At 40.4% G+C, this 21,799-nt stretch overlaps 1 protein-coding gene across 1 annotated transcript; it reads left to right on the forward strand.

The window, feature by feature from the left end:
- Positions 1-216: 216 nt before the first annotated feature.
- lyplal1 (lysophospholipase like 1) lies at positions 217-8,285 on the forward strand. Its single transcript, XM_076150495.1, has 5 exons — positions 217-324; positions 942-1,041; positions 1,272-1,441; positions 5,151-5,266; positions 6,063-8,285. The coding sequence occupies exons 1-5, from the start codon at positions 240-242 to the stop codon at positions 6,300-6,302; spliced, it is 711 nt and encodes a 236-aa protein (XP_076006610.1). The 5' UTR covers positions 217-239; the 3' UTR covers positions 6,303-8,285.
- The last annotated feature ends 13,514 nt before the right edge of the window (positions 8,286-21,799 follow it).

The raw sequence follows: 21,799 nt of genomic DNA on the forward strand, positions 1-21,799 counted from the left end.
TTGGACGTGGAGCTAATAATTCCACCCCACGTCTTTTGATCAAATCAAAGTTATTCTGGTGTGTTTTTACTCACTTTTAGATCCTCCATGACGTTATTCATGACATTATGCCAAGTACGTAAACTAGGTGATGACGTCATTTTGTGACTTCTAGCTACTTTCAGGACAGCCAATAGCGACTTTCCTTACTGAGGAGTTGGCAACAGTACATCGATCTCGCGCGATTATCTCTGGCTGTCATGGCTGCTGTACGGAAGCTTCAGATGTGTGCTGTTTCTCCTTCGGCCAAACACTCTGCCTCGGTCATCTTCCTGCACGGTTCAGGTGCCCAACACTCTCTGATACGACTTACAGTGTCTGTAAAGATTTCAGGTTTATATGGTGATTCTAGAAGATGCTTTTAATCAGGTTTAATCATATTTGCGCCATGAAAGTGATAGTGCGACTTTATTTTAGACTTTACGGCAATGTTGGCACGGCTGGATTTAAACAATACATATGCAGTACAAATAAATGAAATAATTGCTTAACAATCTAAAGAGACTCACGGTTGATAATGAAACATTCATAAAACGCTCACCCTTTTAAATACAATGAGGTCATTTGGTTTTATTTCCTTTATTTCTTTTCTGAAAGTCTGAAAATGTGGCTCTATTTAAGTAAGCCATATACAGTTGTTTATTTTTATTATAGACCAAAAATGAAAGAGAAGTAACACTTGCTGCACTTGTTGCTGTGCTTCTCTGTGTTCTTCTCTTCTTTAAATGCTCTGTATGTTAAGTGCCTCCAGATAACATTTGTTGTGATTTGGCGCTATATAAATAAAGTTGAATTGAAAGTATTTCTTTGCTTTTGAGGTGACATAACAGGATAGATAGAGTTCAATCTTTGCTGGAAGGTAGTGCTGCAGTGTGAGTTTGACCTGTTTTTTGATGTCACAGGTGACACCGGGCAGGGATTAAGAGCCTGGGTTCGAGATGTTATTGTGCCAGAGTTGGCGTTCCCTCACATCAGAGTAATTTATCCCACTGCTCCAGCCAGGTATGTCTACAGCATGTTGATTAAGTGAAATAGAGTTATATTTGTCATCCCTTACTTAATGAACATTTTGTAATTTTCCCCATCAGTGTAGTGGGGAAATGTATCACTGGCAAAATATCTGGTATTACTCAAGTTTGTTGCCACCTAGCATTAATGTATTACCTCAGTATGGTTACCTGTAATAGACAATGTCCATTGTGTGGCTGTTGTCTTTGTCTTAATGCCATCAGGCCATACACACCCATGTGCGGGGCACTGTCTACTGTTTGGTTTGACCGATACAAGATCTCACGAGACTGTCCAGAACACCTGGAGTCCATAGATGACATGTGCGCCAACTTAGGGTCCATCATTGAAGAGGAGGTCAAGGCAGGGATCCCCAAACTCAGGATTCTAATTGGTATGGATCTGGTTTTATTTTAATGTGAGATGTGGTGGAGGGTTAATTTAGGGAATGGTGTGGAATGTCCTCTTGTATATCCATGTTCAAGACTTGCACCTACTTTTTGCAGAATTTGAAGTTGCAAATTGCAAAACAGTCAAATTTCATAAACTTAACCTTTCACAACATCAATAAATAGTTAATTTGTAAAACTATCTGTAGTGGACATGGCATCTCATGTTTCATTTCTGGGTTGGGCATGAGCCATGTGACAGATGTTAACAGAAGCATGGTGACTTTTTTGAATTTAATAACAGAAAAAGAAGTCACAGGTATACGACACAGAAAGCAACAGTTCAAAGTAGAAACCTATCCAGAACTACAAAAGGGTATAAGGGACAAATTGTGGAAAGACTTCGTCCCTCATACCCTTTTGTAGTTCTGGATAGATTTCTACTTTGGACCGTAGTTTAGAATCTAAACAGAAAGCAGTCTTGTTGTTGTCAAAGCGCCACCATCAGGTCACAGCCTAATTTAGGAGTTACAGCGCTTGTTGAATAATGAGCCACACATACTCAAATTTGGCAACCACCTATATCAAAACAGTAAGGAAAACATTTCTCTGGCTTGGTCCAAACATTCAATGTGATTTGTGACAATTGACTCAAAATAGCAAGTTTTGGAACAAATCTAGATAGCCAGATTGTAAAGTAAATGTCCACATGGCAGTTTTATCCACACATTAAGGTACTCACTTACTTCTTGACCCATTGCGTAACATTTCACCAAATTTCAATTCAGTAGTTCATAAGATAAACAAATAGGACTGCTCTGAATACAAATGTACAGGTTTTGACTATTTGTTCTTTACAATCAATAATTGTGCTTTCAAATATAAACAATCATATTTAACTTTACATACTCGTTGTGCTTTGTGCATAGTAGTGTGCTGAACTTTAATTCCCAAAGCAGCACAACATCCTCCCAAACTTGGCAATAATCTAGCACTGCTGGCCCTGAGACAGGCGCTCGCTGTCGCCAACTGAAATAAACTTTTAGGCTTAAGTCCTCGTCGCTTTAAAAGATGAAAGAGCAGGAACACAGTACAGTCCTTAAGAACTGTCTGTATTACCGCCGATACCTCTCCCTGCCTGTAACTGATCCAAATATGAAAGGCTTTGTAGCATCACTGGTGAAGGGCCAGTGGGCAGAACTCAACCAGCCATTACTGAAGTTCCTCCTTAGGGGACGTGAACACCCAAAGAGCTTGAATTACTGTAGGCGTTGAGTCCTCTAAGATAATGATAATAATAACAATAATACATTTGATTTGTTTGGCGCTTTTCCAAATGCTTAAAGACACTTTACATGCGTACATTTAAACAACAAGATGTGTTATTGCATTAAGACGTAAGACTTTTCTGACATTTTAAGAGAGAAAACAATATTCTGAATACTTCCTATGATTTCAATGGCAATTTAACAAACACAAGCCAACTTCAGAGGAAAAATGGAAAATATGATTTCCATAGTGGAAGTAATAAATGATAATGCAATAGTTTATATAATGTCCATCGTTTTAGGAGAGAGCAGTGGTAACTGTACCGTATGCATTTGTAAAGAAAGGATGAGTTATCTGCAGCCAGCAGTCTGACTTCTTGTGTAGACCAGTGAGGATGCCATCTGTCAGCTCTCTGCTTCTCTGCCTTCTACTCCCTCACTGTCTCTGTTTTCTCACTCCCTTTCTTTCTCACTTGATCCATTTTCCTCTTTATTCTCATCCTCCTTTTTACACACGCACACACACAAGCACAGCTTTCTATCTTAGCCTCGTTGTTCCTAACTCCCTCTGTCATGATATGAAATGAAGAATGCATTCATCGGGTTACCATGTCCTTTCATACGCTGCCAGAAGAGAACAAAAAAGGAATTTCAGGGGGGATTCTCGGGTCATGAAAAGCTTTTTGCCTCAAATATTTCACTTATCAAGTTCACATATAAATAACAATGAAACCAAACGATTCGGATCAAGCACTTTAAACATTATGGCTGAAGCAAGGTAAGAGTTCTCATAAGAAACATGTGGGAGGACATGGATTGTTTTAATGTCAGCATAAGAGAGTAAATGATGGCTGTGCGTGAAAGGGGAAACCACTGAGAGCAGTGGGAAAAGGGTTAACCCGCAAGACTTGAAATGCATAAGCATATAGTAATAGCTGGGTAGTGTTGGGAGGGGGGAAAGGGTGAGAAGATTGTGTGAAAGGCTCAGTGTTGAGGACCAGAAAAGCCCCTAAAGTCTGCTCCAGAGAAATTGATTAAAAAAACACATGCTCCTGGGAGACTGCTGAAATATTATCTTACTAAATCATAACATTTTGTCATTAACTATAAATACGCATTGGAGTCACTCAGTATTGCTGCAGAAATGCAGTGCTGTGTACCCAGAGTCCACTTCCTTGGGCTGATGGACTGACTTTCCATGGAAAACATTCTGAGGAGGCCAGTCACAAGTGTGTGTTAATGTTTTTCACTCTGCAGAGACGCTGCCCTGTGAGAAGTTCTCTGCAGAGTGGAAACCTCAGCATACAGCTGAGTTGCAGACGTGTTAATGTAGGATATCTGATACACTTTGAGTACAATGTATTTGATTTACAAATACAATGTTATTAATTATCCCAAATGAAAGAAAAACACACCAAAATAGTTATTCTCTGTTTCAGGTCACAGGACTACCTATGGAGTCTTTGACATACAGATGAAGCAGTGTCATTTCCATAATAAACATTAAGATATTGTTGAGTTTGTAGCCATTCATGGAATGCTGTTCTGTGAAAATGATCCTTATATAGTATGTTGAACTACAAAGTGGTGTAGTTCACTCAGGGGGCTACCAGTTTCAAAATTTGACATACGGTGCTTTCACACTGAAAGTTACTACTTTTTCTCAGAACCATCATCAGTAGGAACGACGTAGTTCCCTCTGCAAGTTCCTCCTTCTCATTTGCATTGCATTTCAGGTAATGTTAACATTATGGAGGTTAGAGCAAGAGAGAGGGGCCTGGATTTCTTCTGCAGAGAAGAAATCAGAGTCCATGGTTTTGAAGGTAAACCTCACAGTTCCAATCCATAGAGTATATTGCATATACAGTATGAACACATTTTCACTGTTGCCTTCAACTCTAACCCTAAACAGCACACTCTGAGATCAAATACATGTGTTTAGTTGTACAGCATAGACCACAGTAAGTAAAAGAAGGAAAACGGGAGAACCCCACAGATGTCATTTTCATTTTTGACTTGTGGGCAGCACGTGAATTCCACCTTTCCACCATCTTTTCTTCCCTCTTTTTTCTCTCCTCCTTCTTTCCTCAGCCCTCCTGACAGGATGATGAGTATTTGCGCACGTTCCCAGATATACACAGTGTACCCAGATGTACCCAGATGTGTGAGATTAAGGACAGACTCATGGGCTAGTGCATATTCCAAGGCAGCAAAAAAACTGATGATGTGGAACTAAGGAGTCCTATTCATCTAGAGAAGTATTTTCCACCTCTGAGTGTATTAATTTCCTTGAGTAAGCATCTGTTACACATATAGAAACAGGACTAGTGATAAAAGGAACCAACCCATAGCATTACAGAGAAAGAGAAAAGAGCATATTTTATGAGTACATGATATATCTGCTGACTGGTCCAGCAACATTCTCTGTTCTTGGTTCTCATCAAAGGAGGCTTCTCAATGGGCGGAGCCATGGCTCTTCACCTCGTGTGTCGGTACCATCCTGATGTAGCAGGGGTTTTTGCCCTGTCCAGCTTCCTCAACAAGGACTCTGTGGCTTTTCAGGTACATTAGCATTCATATATTTTTTGTGAAATAGTATAAACATTGGTTGTGATTTGTGAATACACATTCAGAATCTTACCATTGTTATTTGAATGTTTTACAAAAGGCTGGCCCCTGAGCACCACTTTAAAGATCAGTGTGTGTGCTTTGCTCGTGCACAAGATAAGATAAGATAGAACTTTATCCTGAGGGAAAACAAAAGAGCACAGATCTTATTGTAGGTCACCATAGCCTTTCCCCGCAGCTGGCACTGCTTAAATCGCTACTTTTATTGCACAAACCCAACTTGTATGAACAGTGAGGCCACATAACAGTATGTCAAATATGATAAAGGTTAAACCTTCAAATAAGCGTTGTCTCAAATATACAAGCCCTGCTCAAAGTGTCGCCACATCGCTAATTTCTTGGACACGTCTTTCTGCCTAAGTCTCCACTGGATTTGGTTCTAACCACCATGTGGTGTGAACTGATTGGACACACTCTAGATGCATGACATTAACCTGTGCAGAAAGTTTAAACTTAATTGAGCATCATGCCTTCATTGAGAGCTGTTAGTGTCAAGCATACATTGTCATTTTCTGATTAATGCAAATGAAATCAATGTGCTCTGATAGAAATATATGAATATTTAAATCTCTCTAAAATAATCTTTAAAAGTGTTTAACATTTTAAACCTCTGTAAATGTATTGATCATCTTCAAGAACATAGTCAGCTAAATCAGAACATTGCTAGAGTTTTAAAAGGCTGTCAAATCAGCAACTATGTTTGAACTCTATATCATTGTGTGTGGTTAAGGCGGTTGCAGACACAGTTAAAGCAGGACATCACCCTCCTGAGATGTTCCAGTGCCATGGGACCAGTGATGACTTGGTGCTTCACCAGTGGGGAGTGGACACATCAGTGTTGCTAAAGAAGGCTGGCATGACCACCACCTTTCACTCTTTAGCAGGCCTTCACCACCAGCTCTCCCAACATGAGATGGAGCTGCTACGTAGCTGGATCCTCAAGAAGCTTCCCCCTACTACCCCCTGTTGACTACAACCATCGGATATGCAGGTGGCAAGCATCAGTGAAGGGAAATGTAAACCCATACATTCAAATCAACACATTTCATGTTCCACTGACTTTTCTGTTAAAGAATCTCCATAAATAATGACCAAGTTCCTCTCAACTCAAGCTGTGGTTGACATTGCATACTAATGGAAACTTAGCATATGGATATCAGACTAGCATTCTATACATGTCAACATGCTAGCTCTGAAGATGTTGACAAGCTAACATTAGCATGTTGGCATGTTAATTTGCCAAGTGTGACTACTAAATGGTACCAAAATAGTACAGTTCAGGCTAAGCTTATTTGAAACTGACATTATTATTGACAAACTCTCTCTGGATGCTCATTCTCCTGCAGCGAGACAAAGTATCGCCTCATTCATTTACCGGAGGCGGTATTTATTCATATCGCTCCTCTTCTGATCCCGCGCCCCCCACTTTGGGAACCACTGTGTTAAGTTGTTTTGTGTTTTCATGACAATTTTTGTGTAAATCAAGCCTTTCCTCATGATATGAGTACAATTTTTTGCAGCCATTGTCCTTTCAACCATGGGGGCACCACAATGCTCATTGTGTAAGCAGGTCACAAGCCTTTCCCCTGCAAGGAATGACTTAAGTCTACACTACCAACCCTGACCTGGAAAAATTTATGAAAATGGACCAGTTGTTCAGTAGAAAGCTGCCTGCACGCACAATAGGCCCTGTGGCTAGTGCTGTTTTCTGTACTGTCTGGTTACTTCTGTGGGTCAATCTACAATTCTCTGTTTTAGTTTGGCACCACGCTACATATCACAGATGGTCATCATACAGCTGGTTATTCCTGCCCGGTTCTATCAACAACACCAACCATTTAAGACTAGACTTTACTTGTTGTGCAGAGACCACTGACACATAAAGGGAAGGCTGTAGACGGTTGCATCAGCACGCAGATAAACCCGAAGGGATCATTTACTCATTACATGTGATCTGAGCTACAGGAAAGTCACAATAACAGACAAACATTCTGCTTGAACTAATGACCCCACAAACAGTTGTGCCTCTCGATGTTTTTGTTGTTGAAGAAGTATGTGAACTGGTCTAAGTTCTTTTTGCAGCAATAACACACCAGCTGCTGGAGCTGCTGTCAAAGGTTACCCATATTTCCCGGGATTTGCATAATTTGCATTAACAGCACTCCTCAGGTCATGCCAAAGCATTTCTGTTGGTTCTGGACTCTTTCATTTTGGAAACTATTCTGTTAATGATTTCCTTGAGTTTTGAGGCATTGCTTCTTGAATCATCCAAACTCTATGAAGCTTCAGGTGACTGACTGACTGATTCTTCTCAAAAGATTTTTTCAAACAATTTGGAATTCATATATTCCCTCAATGACTACAAGCTGTTCAGACCCTGAGTCAACCAAAAGCCCCAAACAATGATTCTTCCTCCACCGTGCTTCAAGGGCTTCTGGTGTTTTTCTTTCAAACAGTGTTGTGCATTTCGTCCAAAGCATTTGTCCATATAAGATTGCCCCAGAAGCCATGTTGAAGTTTTATTAACACAATATTTTCCTCATGTTTGTGTTGGTTGGTTACTTTGTTCGCAGGATTACTCAAAAGGTTCTGAACCAAAATGTGGTGGAAGAGTGGGACATGGCCCAGGGAAGAATCCATCACATTTTGGAACTCATCTGGATCCAGGGGTGGATCCAGGAATGTTTTGAATAATTTCTTGACATTGTAAGATGTATTCTTTGTTCTTCAAGCAATTCAGCAATCTATTACATCCTGGAGTTGCTTCGATGAGTTTTTCCTTGTGTTCTTAGAGATCATAGGCATTGGCCATTGTTGTGTCAGCCTGTATCTTTGACCTTTGAGACATCATATTTGATATTGGACTGTATAAATCAACCTGACTTCAGCTCAGGTTCACCCACTTGCCACTGTAAATCTGCATGTTGTGTGGTGGGTTGTATTCATCTATTTGCTGTGTTTGATAGTCTGTCCATCAGCTGAATACTGAGCTAAACTATTTAACAGTATCTAAATAAAAACAGATAGTAAAAAAAAAAAAGTAAGTGCTCCCAGAAGATCAGGAGGTGTTTACAGTATTGTACTGTTTTTAAGTTGAATTGTTGTGTTGTGTGCAGTTGGTGAGCGGTAATGGTAAAAATATCTGAGTAGTCATGGCTTAATATTGCAAGGTTACTGCTGTAGTCCTCTATGGGAGAAAATGTATGATCCTCTTAAAATAGGATCTGCGTTATCTCACATTGGATGACGAGGCTATTTATTCCTTGCAATAAGTATGTTCTCCTATCTGGTCATCTGGAAGCTGCCTGCATTGTGATTGGATCTAAGTACGATCTGCTAGGCAGCATATGATCAAATAGCATTCATAATCATGCATTATGCAAACATAGACCTTGCATTGACTATAGATCAATAACATATCCACATATTGAGATTGTGTGTTAATACAACTTCAAAATGAGTCCACTGCTAACTCATCCAATATCATTGTCTTCTAACTTCACAAAGAAGGCCGAAGTGCACTGAACACAGCCAAGGAAAGAGAAGGGGACTATCCAAACTAGCACCGGTTCAGTGGAGCAACTTTGAATTTTTTATTAGATTTGGGAATTAGTCCCCCCTTTTTTTGGTAAGTGGCTCTGCTCCATAGTACACACTTCATTAATGGTTATTGGAAGGAAATGGTTTGTGTTTCTTCCTCTTAGCCCCTCGTGCATTTCTGTGTTGTTGTGCTTGTGGTAGATGGAATGTTCCCATGAGATGTGGACTGGGGTCACAGCACTTGGAGATTATGGGCAAGTTGAAGTGGTGGGGTGCCAAAAATAATGCAACTTTTGACAATGATTGAGGTGTCTTTAAGGGTCAGACAGCAAATTAAACATCATCTGTCAATGTTATTGCTCACCTCTAGAGCTTTTGAGAAAGGTTATTGATGAAACCAGGACTGAGAAAACAGGCTGGCTGAGAGGCAGTTCATGGTTGGTGTGGAAAAGTTGCCTGTGAGCTCGCATTCACATTCCTGGTTACATACCACACCCCTCCCTTTAATTAACTTCACTGTATGCCCTAAGAGGCCACTTGAGATAGGAGGCAGGGGAGGGAGAGGAAGTGATAGGTGAATGAGGTCAGGCAGTCTCCCACTATGGCACTGGGAGGAAGAGGCAAGAATGTTTGCATGAACTCCACTAAGCCAAATACTCTCAAGTCTAATGGTTGTTTAACAAAGATCAGGGTGTCTGCTGTCATGGAAATCCTGGATGTGTAAAACACACGTGGTTTTGAATGCTCATTTACAGGAATTGTTGGGGTTGAAAGCCTAATTTAGACTTAATAGGCTGTGTTACCTTCAATATAACGCTCAAATATGTTTTGCCAAAATGGCCGAAATGGCCGTGTCTTTTATCAAGTAGAATCATTTGCTGATTTCAATTTCAACAGGGAGAATGTTTCTGCTTCATAACCATGTACATTGAATATATTATTATTATTTGAAAAGAAACATGTCTTTAGATAATATTTTAATAATGTGAGTCTGCCTGATCAACACAGTGGTCACACTTCAAAATGCCAGTAACATACATTTTTCTCCAATTTACACCTAAATTGTTTTTTTCTTTTATAATTGTGGCAATGAACATCACAAACACAAAATCCAGGAGCTGGAATAATCACTAAACTCGAATGATTCTGTAAAACTAAAATATATCCCTACTGTCACGTGGTCATAAATTGCGAGAATGTCTTTCTGAGGAAATACTAATGTTTCCTGCAGTGAATAGTAGTTGTATCAGTACAAATATATGTATGGATACAACATGTACAGGGTAACAATCAATTCCCAAAGATAAAGAAACCCGGCTCTGTTCGCAATTCAGTAATTCATTTTCTACAATGATACTAGATAAGCCATTCATTTACCTCTACCCACATTACTACAAGGGGTGCTTCTTAAAGACATGAATGTCTTCTGAAGGAAAATCTTCCTGATAATGGGCAGTGTGGTGAGCTGTCTGTGTCAGTGGCCTATGTAGGCCAAAGCAGATTGCATCATGGTGTGGAAATTCTCAAATGGAGTCATTTTATGTTATATTTAATTGCTAAATTCTAAAAAGAATGAAATGAAAAAAATGACATCACTATATATATATTTATATTGTCAGCAGCTGTGTTGACAGGTGGCCCCTGATACACATCACACGTGTCAGTGCAGTGATTTGTGTGAATAAAAGATAATAATCTGTACACAACTACAGAGAAAATAAATTTAGCCATGACAGAAACTAACAGTAGAAGGGACAACAAAGAGAGAGCTTCAGCTTGAAACCAGGAGCAGATGTCTCAGTCAACTACCTCACTGCTAAATACAGAACTGCTCCTGATCAGTCACCCCAGGACAGAAGTGTCTCATCCAGACTTGGATGGTCCACTGGGTAAGTGGCCAAACCCAGTGTGTCCAGTGGAGCCTGGCCAAGTCTGTACACACCTCCTGATCTTCTGGGGGCACTTGTATTTAGGTGAACATGAAAACAAGGCGTTTAGGCCTTAACGCTTAGAAGAAAATCAACCAACCATAAAGTCATGAGAAAATTACAAAACTGAACTTCATTCTCCAATATCAGCACAACAAAACCCCATGTAGGTCTCTGTTCCATTCCATTTTAATATCATTCAATGTGACATGGCAAAGAAACTCAAAGAGCAGAGCAAAGATGTGATCAAATGATAAATAATACAAAGAATAGAGTATACTGTAGAAGTGAGATACAGTAACAGTAAACAATACAGATGATCAAAAGAGCTGCAGAGGATATACAGTATACTTAGTGCACATATTGACATGATATCTCCCAGGCTGTCGCATCACTCGGGAACAACACAAACTTTTTGTGGGGAATAAATGGACGGGAGTCATGAAAAACAGTAGCGCTGTACAGCTATTGTTTTGAAAAAATTAACCTAAAAAAAACAAGGTGCAATAAATGGAAAAATGATTGATGTCAAAAACAAAGTATTTAAAATAGGACATTGAAAGAAATCCCAACAAGTTGAGCCACACACAATACTGTGTGCTTGCTACCTGACTCCCCCAACCACAACGGAACGTACCATTTCACAACTAAATCTATTGTCGCTACAACATAATTATATGTTGATACACGAGGTGAAAATGGAAACAAAGCAGCAGTAAAGCACAGCCAGTTATGATGACATGACAGTTTAACCCTGGAGTTTAGGGTGACTTCAATGCTCTAGTACAATGATGTCATAGGTGCAACTTTGAGCTGGAAGTAAAAAAAAATAATAATAATCAAGGCTGGGTGTTTTACAGAGGCAAAAGCAACACTAAAGAAGGATTGAACCTAATCAAGTTGGTTAGAATTTATTAATGAACATCAAACTGATACAGACTCATCCCTGAGGTGAATGTGGCGGCAATCCAACCCTAGAACTGCAATATTTGTTTCATTGTTCGCAAATACTCTCACTCATGTTCATATAAGTCACAGTAACTGCTTAGATGTAAACATTGAAAAGAAATATGCTGTATGTCAGTGACATTTTGAAGAGCTCCTTTTACTAATGTGCTGATCAGATGTTGATAAAATAAGCCTAAATTAGTTTATACACCAATGCCAATAGTCCAATTTACAGCAGGGGGTGATTAATTTCACTATCCATTGTGCTGAAACTCTTGTGCTTTTTACTCCCACTGTGAATTAAAGATTGAGAAACTGCCATCAGAGTGTTGACTCCAGAAATAACTTCATTAACCGGAGTGAGCCGAGGTGGCTTGACATTTTGAACTTTTGAGTGGATTTGTATCTCACAAATCTGTCCCGGCTGTACAGATGAAATACTCCTGGTTAGTTGTGACTGAGATCTGGCTGTACATGAGATCACAAACAATGTATCATTCTGCAAAGTTATTGCTTCATACATGGCCATTTTCACTCCAGCATATAAAGTGAAGGTCCAAAAAGCTTTGGCACCATTGCAGCTGCTTTTATAGTGTGAATTCAGTTGGGGTTTCAGAATTATGCAACATCCTGTTCTCAACATCAGCAAGGAAGAATGAACCTACAAGCATCTGTTTTATCTGCACATTATGAATCTACAGTCATTTCCAACTAGTTCATCTGTAAATGCTTCTCAGCCTATCATGTACTCCAAGATATACGTTCTCTTCTTTTTTTCACCTTCTTTTCAAGTTGGCCATCATCTGCAGGGAGGATGGAAATGTGGGGATCAGTTGTACTGCGGTTAGGCAAGAATGTTGAGTTCATTTGGAGCAGACTCATGGGTGGATGGAAGGATGGACTGGGGGTATACACAGGCAGCAAAAGGAGGTGGATTTCTCTTGGATCGGGGTTCTAACGGGGGCTTCGCACAAGGGGGAGGTGGAGAGAGAGTGAAGAGATGGGAGGTGCAGCCAAAGCAAACAGAGTTTCATTCTGGCCCTGATCACTGATTACTTCCAGCTATGTGTGAAAGAATGCTACTGTTGAGTAGCCAGCAGCAACCCTCACACCCAACACCCCCACCAGTGAACTGGCAGGCTGTTCTTCATCGCCCAGCTTTAACTTTACACATCCTACTCTGCCAAACAGCTGCTGAAAATGGAATGGAAATAGATTTAGCTAATGTGTTTTTCAGTATGAATAACCTACAAATTTTCCTTCTTTTACTTATTAACTCCAGTTTTCTCCTTTTTATTTCCTGTTTCACAATCCAGACTGCTTCCCTGTTTGATTTCTGTGTAATGTACACGAAGAGGCCACACTGCTGCTCCAGGCTGCTTAACTCCTCATCTTCCCTTCCCTTCTCTTTGCATCATAACTGACCTCTTCTTTCCAATTATCAGTTTGTTTCCACCCACATCCTCCCCCAGGCTGAAGTGCGTCCCCTGTTGGTCAGATGATGATGTACTCTACCGGCTATGTGTCAGGGGGAAGGAATGCTAATCTGGAAGAGTTGTGGACTGCAAAGTCTGAATTTTTGGCTGCCAGTTTCCACTGCGCAGTACTTTCCATGTGGAGCTGCTCCAGAGTGGCCGGGATACAGGAGGAATTCCCAGCCGAGGGAGCCGAGGTGTTGACAGATTCCAGATTGCTCAATCTGACCACATCTTCTCAATAAAGATCACAACCTGATTAAAGGATCACATTTCCGAAAATGTATTCATCTATTTGTGATGAAGTTGGTGTCAGATTTTAATTTGACACGCCTCACTAATGCATGACATGCAGGAAGAACCATTTTCCATATTTTGGATTTTAGTTTATTTTAGAGGTGTGCCTAGTTCTGGTATAACTAAGTGACAGGGAATGAAAAAATGGTTGAGTTCAATGCCGACATGAATGGCTGCTGTAAACGTGCCTTTCCAAAACCAGTTTGCAAGCCCCCTAAAGGACACAGACAGGTACTACAGGGAAGGGTTGAGCATGTGGCCAAGGTCAAGATATGGAGCAGCATGAAAGTTAGTCTCTTTCATGCAGGAGCAATAAACAAACTCGTGTGAACTGTGCTAGATTTAATGTTTCAGTTAGAGCAAATCCTGCAACATTGTTCCCTCTTTGGTTAACGCCTCTTACCAGCCTCTATTAGTGTTTGTGCGTTAAAAGAGGCATTTCACTTTATAGATTTCATCTGTATGAAATCTGGTTAAGTTTTAAACTATAAATGCCTACCTATCTTTTAGTGTTCCATCACTTTGATATATAAGATCCATCAGTTGATTAGTCAGTTTATTTAATTGAATTTTCTGTTCTGAACTCAACCCGTTGCACCAGTGCTATTCTCCTTAAGGCCAGTTTGTACTAATGGAACAAAACTTGCATGTCATCCATTCAGCCATGCACTCTGTATACCAACTGTACACAGACTCGGATTTCTTTGGGAATTATTCATCTGTATCTCTCCTCTTAAATATAAGGTCTAAAGCATTTTTGTTTCCTGATTTCCTAATTTGACAACATAAAGCAGTACAAAATGTTCTCACCTTACTACAAAATGCTGGTAATTAGACACTGGTGTGCTAAATAATAAGGAATTCTATATAAATTAGTTCTGATCATTTTAATTATCATAGTCCAGTTGCATTTATTCAGACAACTAGTCCTCATTTAAAGTAGAAAATGGATGAAGCGTCTCACACAAGGTTTACCGTTCTCTCTGTGTTATGCCCAAAAATGATTTACCCCAGTATAGTTCCACTGTTATCAGCATGGCCAGTTTTCACTTTCAACTGTTGGGAACTGATCATTTAACTGACAAAGTATTCTTAAGCAGCTGGAAACAAACATTTCTCAAATGTCTTCTAAATCAATAGGAGCAAGTCTTCTGGTGGCGTTTAGAGTTTTTCTCCATTGGTTTGGCTCATTTCTTGAAACAGAAATTACATTCTCGAAACTCTAAGACCATTTGGCAAAACAGTCTTACAGTTCAGCACAACACTATAGCTCACTTGCAAAAGCTCATATCTCTCCCAAAACTGTTCACTCATGCTTCAAAACTAAATTCATTTCCCATCTAAATAGTCAGTGCCACCAAAATGCAAAGATCCTTCTCAATTGCTTTGGCTCATTTCTTGAAGCAGACCGGACGTTCTCAACACTCTTGGTGCTTTTGCCAAAATAACCTGGATGGTTCAGCACAACACCATGGTTCACCTGCAAAAGCTCATATCTCTCCAGAAAACAGTTCACTCATGTCTCAAAATTATATTCCTTTCTCATATGAATAGTCAGTGCCACCAAAATGCATCATGGCATTGTGTAAGCACTGCAAGTCAAAATGTTTAGATGTTTTGTCACTTAGCCCAGTCCTTCATTGATAATGGTTACTGTACTAGTTTTTTTTGTCTAGCTAACAGAATGCAATTGTGTATAAAACTGAAAGGGCTGAATAAGGATTTTACGGTAAGAGTAGCCTCCAAGGTTTGACATCACACATTGCACTCATACTGCCAAGGAAATTGTAATCAGTTTTATTCACACACAGAAAGTGGAATAAAAAAAAAACAATTTTTTAATGGAAATTACAAAATAAATAATAATAATTTTCTTATTTTTCCTCGTGCATAGAGAAAAGCTGCATTGCTATTATTTTGAAGTTGTTTTTTATTCACTTAAATAATGACGCTTTACGCATATCAAGACGTGCGCATGATTGGATCATTGTTACAAGCAGGTAACAAGACGACTTTAGCCCTCAAAATGTCCGCTCGTAGTAAAAAAAGAAAGGTAGATGGCGAATGCAGGGTTTTCAACAAAATTGGACTGCTAAGTATTTATTTACTGAAGTTGGAGGTAAAGCCGTGTGTTTAGTTTGCGGGGAGCATGTTACAAATTTCCTGTTCCTGTAATATCTTACCTCAATGGGATGTTACAGTATAATACTAAAAATGACAAGACATTTCCATGTTCAGAAATTCTACTGGTCAAGGTCAAGCTCTATATATACATGTTTGGCAGCATTCAAAATCATGGACAGCACCTGTCAGGTAACTAAACATACTGTTTGATTGGTCATCTGAGATGTGTGAAACTCCTTCTTCGTTAAGTTCTAGTTTCACTTGACTGTCAAGTTCTGTAATCAATTCATCAAATGTTCAGAGATTCATATGGTATTCATGGTATTATGTTCTTGACTAATTTTGACAATTGAACAGACTGTTGTGCATGTGATAACTTATACAATGAAATGATGGTGACATGTTTTGGAGAGAACAACCATTACACTGAGAATCAACAATCAGTTTAGATCAACGAGATCTATTTACTTGGAAATTGTGCTAAATGTAGGCTAACTGAACTAACTGTAGGCTACCTGTATTTAATAATTTGCAAAGATGTACCAAGACATTTGCAATTTGATGAAATGAATGAGAAATACCATTCTGTTGTGAACAATTGCCGAGTGGTTTGGAGGTTTGTCCATGTTGTTTAGAGAATGTAATTTCTGATTCAAGAAATGAGCCAAACCAATGGAGAAAAACTGTAATAAATGTTGCTTTCATCAACGGCGTGCCTGTTGAGGTTGTTAGGTTGTTTGCTCTCTCTCTCTCTCTCTCTCTCTCTCTCTCTCTCTCTCTCTCTCTCTCTCTCTCTCTCTCTCTCGAAAGTTTACTGGAAATTGGACATATTTTTGCTTTGGGGCCTGCTTAGTGCTGCTTTGCATCAAGATCTACATGAGAACATTTGTTAGCCAAAGACAGGTTGTAATGCCCAATCCCATGTGCATCTCTGCTGGCTGCTAACATAAATGAGGATCATCATTCAAGAGTGTGGTCTGTCAACCCAAGAGCAGAATTTATTTATTTACCAGCCCTCACACCCAAAATGTCTCTGCTTGCACTTCAAACTCAGCTTCTTGCGCTCAAAATGTCTCTCCTTGCACTTGGATTTGCACTGCTTGTGCTCGAACCATATGCTGTCTGCTCTTTGATTGTTTCTATGCGCTTGGATCTTTTGCTTGACAACTTTGACCAATGGAATAATCAATGCCGATCATTGATGTTGACGCCTCTTGAATTAACATAGGATTGTCTCCCCTTATTCTTTCTTCTTCTAGCCTCCCACCTGCAAATACTATCAATTGCGTTCACAGGAGCACACACCCCATGGACACCACAACTAGATATCAAAGGCCAGACTCTCTGGGTGGTAAGATGAACATTTTGCCCCCTGGCTTAATGTTCTCATCATAAAAAGCAGGAGGGCTTTAGAGCAGTGATTCTGCCCAAAAGTGGGTGGCGGACCCGTTCTCAGTGGGTCGCGGGCCTTTGCCTGGGAAAAAAAATGTTAAGAACAAAATCCTGTGCTTTTATTTTGAAATGGATTTTTTATGCAGCGTAGTGCCGTCTATTCACACTCCTTAACAGTAGGTGGCGATTAAGCGATAAAGCCTCGTAATTAACTACATTAAAAGAAGTGCAAAGAACACCCGATGTTTTCAAAAACTGTGCCAAGATCTTGGTAGTGAGCATGTACTGGTGTTGTATCATGCCGAGGTACGCTGGCTTTCGAGGGGAAAGGTACTGTCCCGTTTTTATGAACTACGAAGTGAAATTGCAGCCTTTCTTGCCTAGAACAAGTCGCCTCTTGCAGACCTGTTTAGCAACAGCGTGTGGCTCGCACACGTTGCTTACCTCGCTGATGTGTTCGAACAGTTAAACACATTAAATGTGTCTATGCAGGGGAGGGGGAACAACATTTTTGAACAATGTGACAAAATCAATGCTTTCAAAAAAAAAAAGATCTCCGTGTGGGCAAGTCATGTTTCTAAAAAACGATTCGACATGTTCCCCTATGCCTGTCATGAGGGACAGCAACTGGACACGGCAGGAAAAAATGTAATGGAGAAAACAATCACGACACATCTGAATAAACTTCTGTAGCGGTTCAATGACTACTTTCCCGAGACACAGAGGGATGACGACTGGATACGTGACCCCTTTGGAATCAACGTAGAAAGCGTCACGTTGCCAAGCAACGAAGAGAGTCAGCTGGTGGAGCTGTCATGTGACTGCACGCTGAGAAAGAAATTCACGGAGGTAAGCCTCTCCCAGTTCTGGTGCAGCAACGTGATGAGCGAGTATCCTTCCCTTGCCACTCGAGCAGTAAAAATCCTCCTACCATTCAGCACTACCTATCTCTGTGAGTGTGGCTTCTCAGCTCTTGTTCAGCTGAAGACTAAACACAGAAATAGACTGGACATTGAGCAAGACCTCAGAGTTGCCTTGTCTACTATAACTCCAGACTTTGAGACTCTTGTCAGGAGCAAAACACATCCCCAGTTCTCCCATTAATTCCTCCAAACTCAGGTCTGTCAGTGTTACGCCTGAGGTTGATGTGAGTGCGGCTTAATTGTCTTCATGTTTTTCAGTATTTACCTACTGATAAGTATATGTATTCAGAAGAAAAGTTAATTTTGTATACTTGAACCTTTTTGAATTGCACTTTTTGTTTAATTTATTTTGAGTTTGTAGATAAAAGCTGCTACTCAAGACACTGAATCCTTTTCCATAGTGCAGTGTTTGGTTGTAAGATTCAGTGAGTGACTATTCTCAGTCTTTTTTAAACTACTTCTCAGTAGTTGGACTTTTTTATTTCATGTTTGCATGAAAGCACTTTTAAATCTGTTAAGTCTGTTATGTTGTATTACCTTGTGTTCTTAAGATGCACTTTTTGTTCTTTAATTAAAATGCAGCTAATTGTAAATATTTCCCTCTTTAGCATTGCGTTTTGCATTGCACTGTGTTGGAATACTGTCTCAGGTTCAAACTGCACCATATTTTCATTAAATAAATTTGAGTTGAAGTTGAAAATGAGCCTCAATTTGGCTCGTCATTAAGGGGTGATGGTGGGTCCCGAAGCTAGACCGGTTGAGAACCACTGCTTAAGAGGACTCATAGGATTACAACTGAGGGCAGCACGCTTAGTAGCACACAGTAATGACTTGGGTAACAGACCAACCTGATATTCAGATGAGGTGTTTCTTCTTTTTGTGTTTTTGCCCGCAGTGCCTTCCAATTGCAGGGCTTTAATATGCATACATGAAAACATTTTGGCAGCTTCACCCTGGGGGCAGCAAAGAAACACTATCAGGAGCCTCCATGCTGGCTGTGCCCCAGCACCACACCCTTCTCCTTAGATTACACCCTGTCCACCCCCTCACCTCACCATCTCTAAGGCATGAACAGTACCGCTGTAAGTAGATTCACCTTTGTCAAATGAAAAGGTTGTTTCTTTGCTTTGCAATGTGACCTCCTTTGACAGTAAGGAGATAACATCTACCCACAAGTGAAAACATAACTCTGCACAAAAAAATCTACTTTTCCCATTATACACTCTTAAGAAAGGGAAAAGCATAGAATTAACCAGTGCTGGCCTCTTCGGTTTGACTATTTGAGTACTTATTAGTTACATTGGTACTTCAGTGCAAATTATTTTTCAGAGTATTCCTCGTCGTGGATAAAGTAGCTTGACCTACAGTGGACCTAGAAATATTTGGAACTAACGCAGCCTTGGTTAATGCAAGTATAAGTATATATAATATAGTACTGAATGATGAAAGTCCATGATGATTTCTGTTGCTTGTTTCATGATAATTTTTTCCGTATTACCATCCTAGCCGTTGAAAGTCAAAGGTAGTTGGAAGCTCATCCCATGCATGAATACACAGTGATGAAAGAGTACCTACAATCCTGTGGGTGGTTGGTGTGTATCAGTATTACCTCCTCTGACACTCATCTTTAGGACCAGCCTGCACTCCAATGGCTCCACTGCATGAAAGACACCGATACACAGATCACCTGCTGATATCTGGCTTGGTCCTTGGCCCTCAGACTGTTGGAGGAAACTAAACATACGCCACATAAGTTTTTCTCTCTGCCTTCACACAGCAGATGGCTTTACAGCACAACCCTCAACCAGTATACCCTCACCTGGCCTTTGGGCTCAGGATGCAGGCAAATCTTGGGAAAAGAAAGAGATGGGAAATTAATTTCTGAATTATCACTTGGGGTCACAGTTAGATAGGCTCACTAATTGACTGAAGTTGAGGTACACAATGAAAAGCTCATCACTGCTACTATATTTATGTAGTAGTATCTACGGATGCTGATACAGATGCATGGGTATGCGTGCGTGCGTGCGTGCGTGCCTGCCTGCCTGCCTGCCTGCCTGCCTGCCTGCCTGCCTGCCTGCCTGCCTGCCTGCGTGCGTGCGTGCGTGCGTGCGTGCTCAGCAGGCTGCAGATAGGTTTTCCTGTGACCGAAAAAACAGCTTCTGGCATCCACCAGAGAAAGGAGGCCTGTTGACTCAGGTCTCTGTGGGGGCTGCCATGTTTTCCTTCAGTGTTTTGAGGGCTTGGCAGCTGAAGCACTCAGGGTGACAGAAACTCACTGCATGTCTGGAACTGTGCAGCTTTATTTGAGCTGGTTTGGATCATCCTTGCCAGAGAAAATCTTACTGAGGCAGAGAGTGGAGCCTGAATGCAGCATAAACACTAAAGCACTCCAATCACAATATCCCTCTCCCTATCCCTGCTTATTTTGAAGAGGGATCACATTCAAATTCAGTCTTATTAACATTTCAAAGCATGATCAGATCACAAATTACTGTATGGACTGTTTCCCTCCTCCAACTTTTCCAAGGCAAAAATGGTTGCACCTTGTTAGAAAGTGAAAGCATGCAACCCGATAGCCGGAGGAAATCTAATTTTATGTAGCTTTTTGTTCCCAATCTTCCCTCTCGTCTATTACGGTGATTCAATTTAGGACCCTTTACATCAGAGAGAGACACTGCAAATCCTGAGGTTTATACAACTGCCCTGAGTAGGCTCCATCTTAAATTGTGGGCCCTCATCCAAAATATATATTATTCTAACTTTCCTACTACTATGAGACAGTGGCTCCTCTGTGCTTTGTGGGTCCAAGATGGCTGTCCCCATTTACATTCAGAATGACTTTACTGTGAGGCCAGGGTATCTGCAATACAGCTTAAGGAGTCTGGACTTAATGAGCAGCTGAAACACTGCCCTGTGTTCCCTTCTCAGCTGAAGGGTTTTGTTTTGGCTCTTTGCGAAAGAAAGGTGGTGTTAATAATGATATGATTGCTGATGACATAATGATGGTATATACATATAATAAGTTTCAGATTAACATGCAGGTTTAGGTTTTGTTTCAGTATTAGGCTGCTTTGATTTTGAATGGTGGGGGATTATATGAGACATGGTGATGTGGTTTGGAGCAAGCTGATCCTACTGACATCTGTGTCTATTGTAGGTTAAGATACAACATAACAAATATTAGAATACTATTACAGAGTGGAACAGCTGAACCAAGCATGGATCATTCTGATAAGAGGCATTTACAGTAAGTCTCGATTATCAAAATACATTCAATATATATGATGTGTGTGTGTGTGTGCGTGTGCGTGCGTGTGTGTAATAGTTAAGCCACATCTTGTCATAAGTGCAAGTCATCAGTCTAGACTGTGTGTCTTTTAGGGTCTGTGGGAGACACCAGAAATGACCACCAATGCTGCCGTATATCTGTCTCTAAATGTTGACTAATGGACTTGTAAAAGGGTTCAGACATGTTTGCCAGTGGCACATGTGGTGCATAATGATCATGTTACTTTCTCAAAGCATGGTCTCTCCATGTCTGGCTCACTCGCTGTTTTGTGGGCTGAGAGATTTCAAGTAACACACAGAAAGTGAGTCAGCCCCTGAACATAGTTCTTCTACTCACCCTATCATTTTCTTTGTTTCATTGCCCTTTTTGTCAAAACCAAAACCTTCTCCTTAATAGCAACTTGTTTGCCTTTCCATGTTTACTTTTACAACTCCTCATATTACCCCAACGTGGTGAGGGGGTGGGGCAGCACAGTGGTTTGGTGGTCAGGTACTGAGAATGGATGGATGTTAGGGTGTGCGCGCAGTAAGAATGCCGCCATTTGCGTA

Source organism: Genypterus blacodes, unplaced genomic scaffold, assembly GCF_046128005.1.
Source record: "Genypterus blacodes isolate CSIRO-AG114 ecotype Tasmania unplaced genomic scaffold, CSIRO-AGI_Gbla_v1 ptg000052l_1, whole genome shotgun sequence".
NCBI classification, from domain to species: Eukaryota; Metazoa; Chordata; class Actinopteri; order Ophidiiformes; family Ophidiidae; genus Genypterus; species Genypterus blacodes.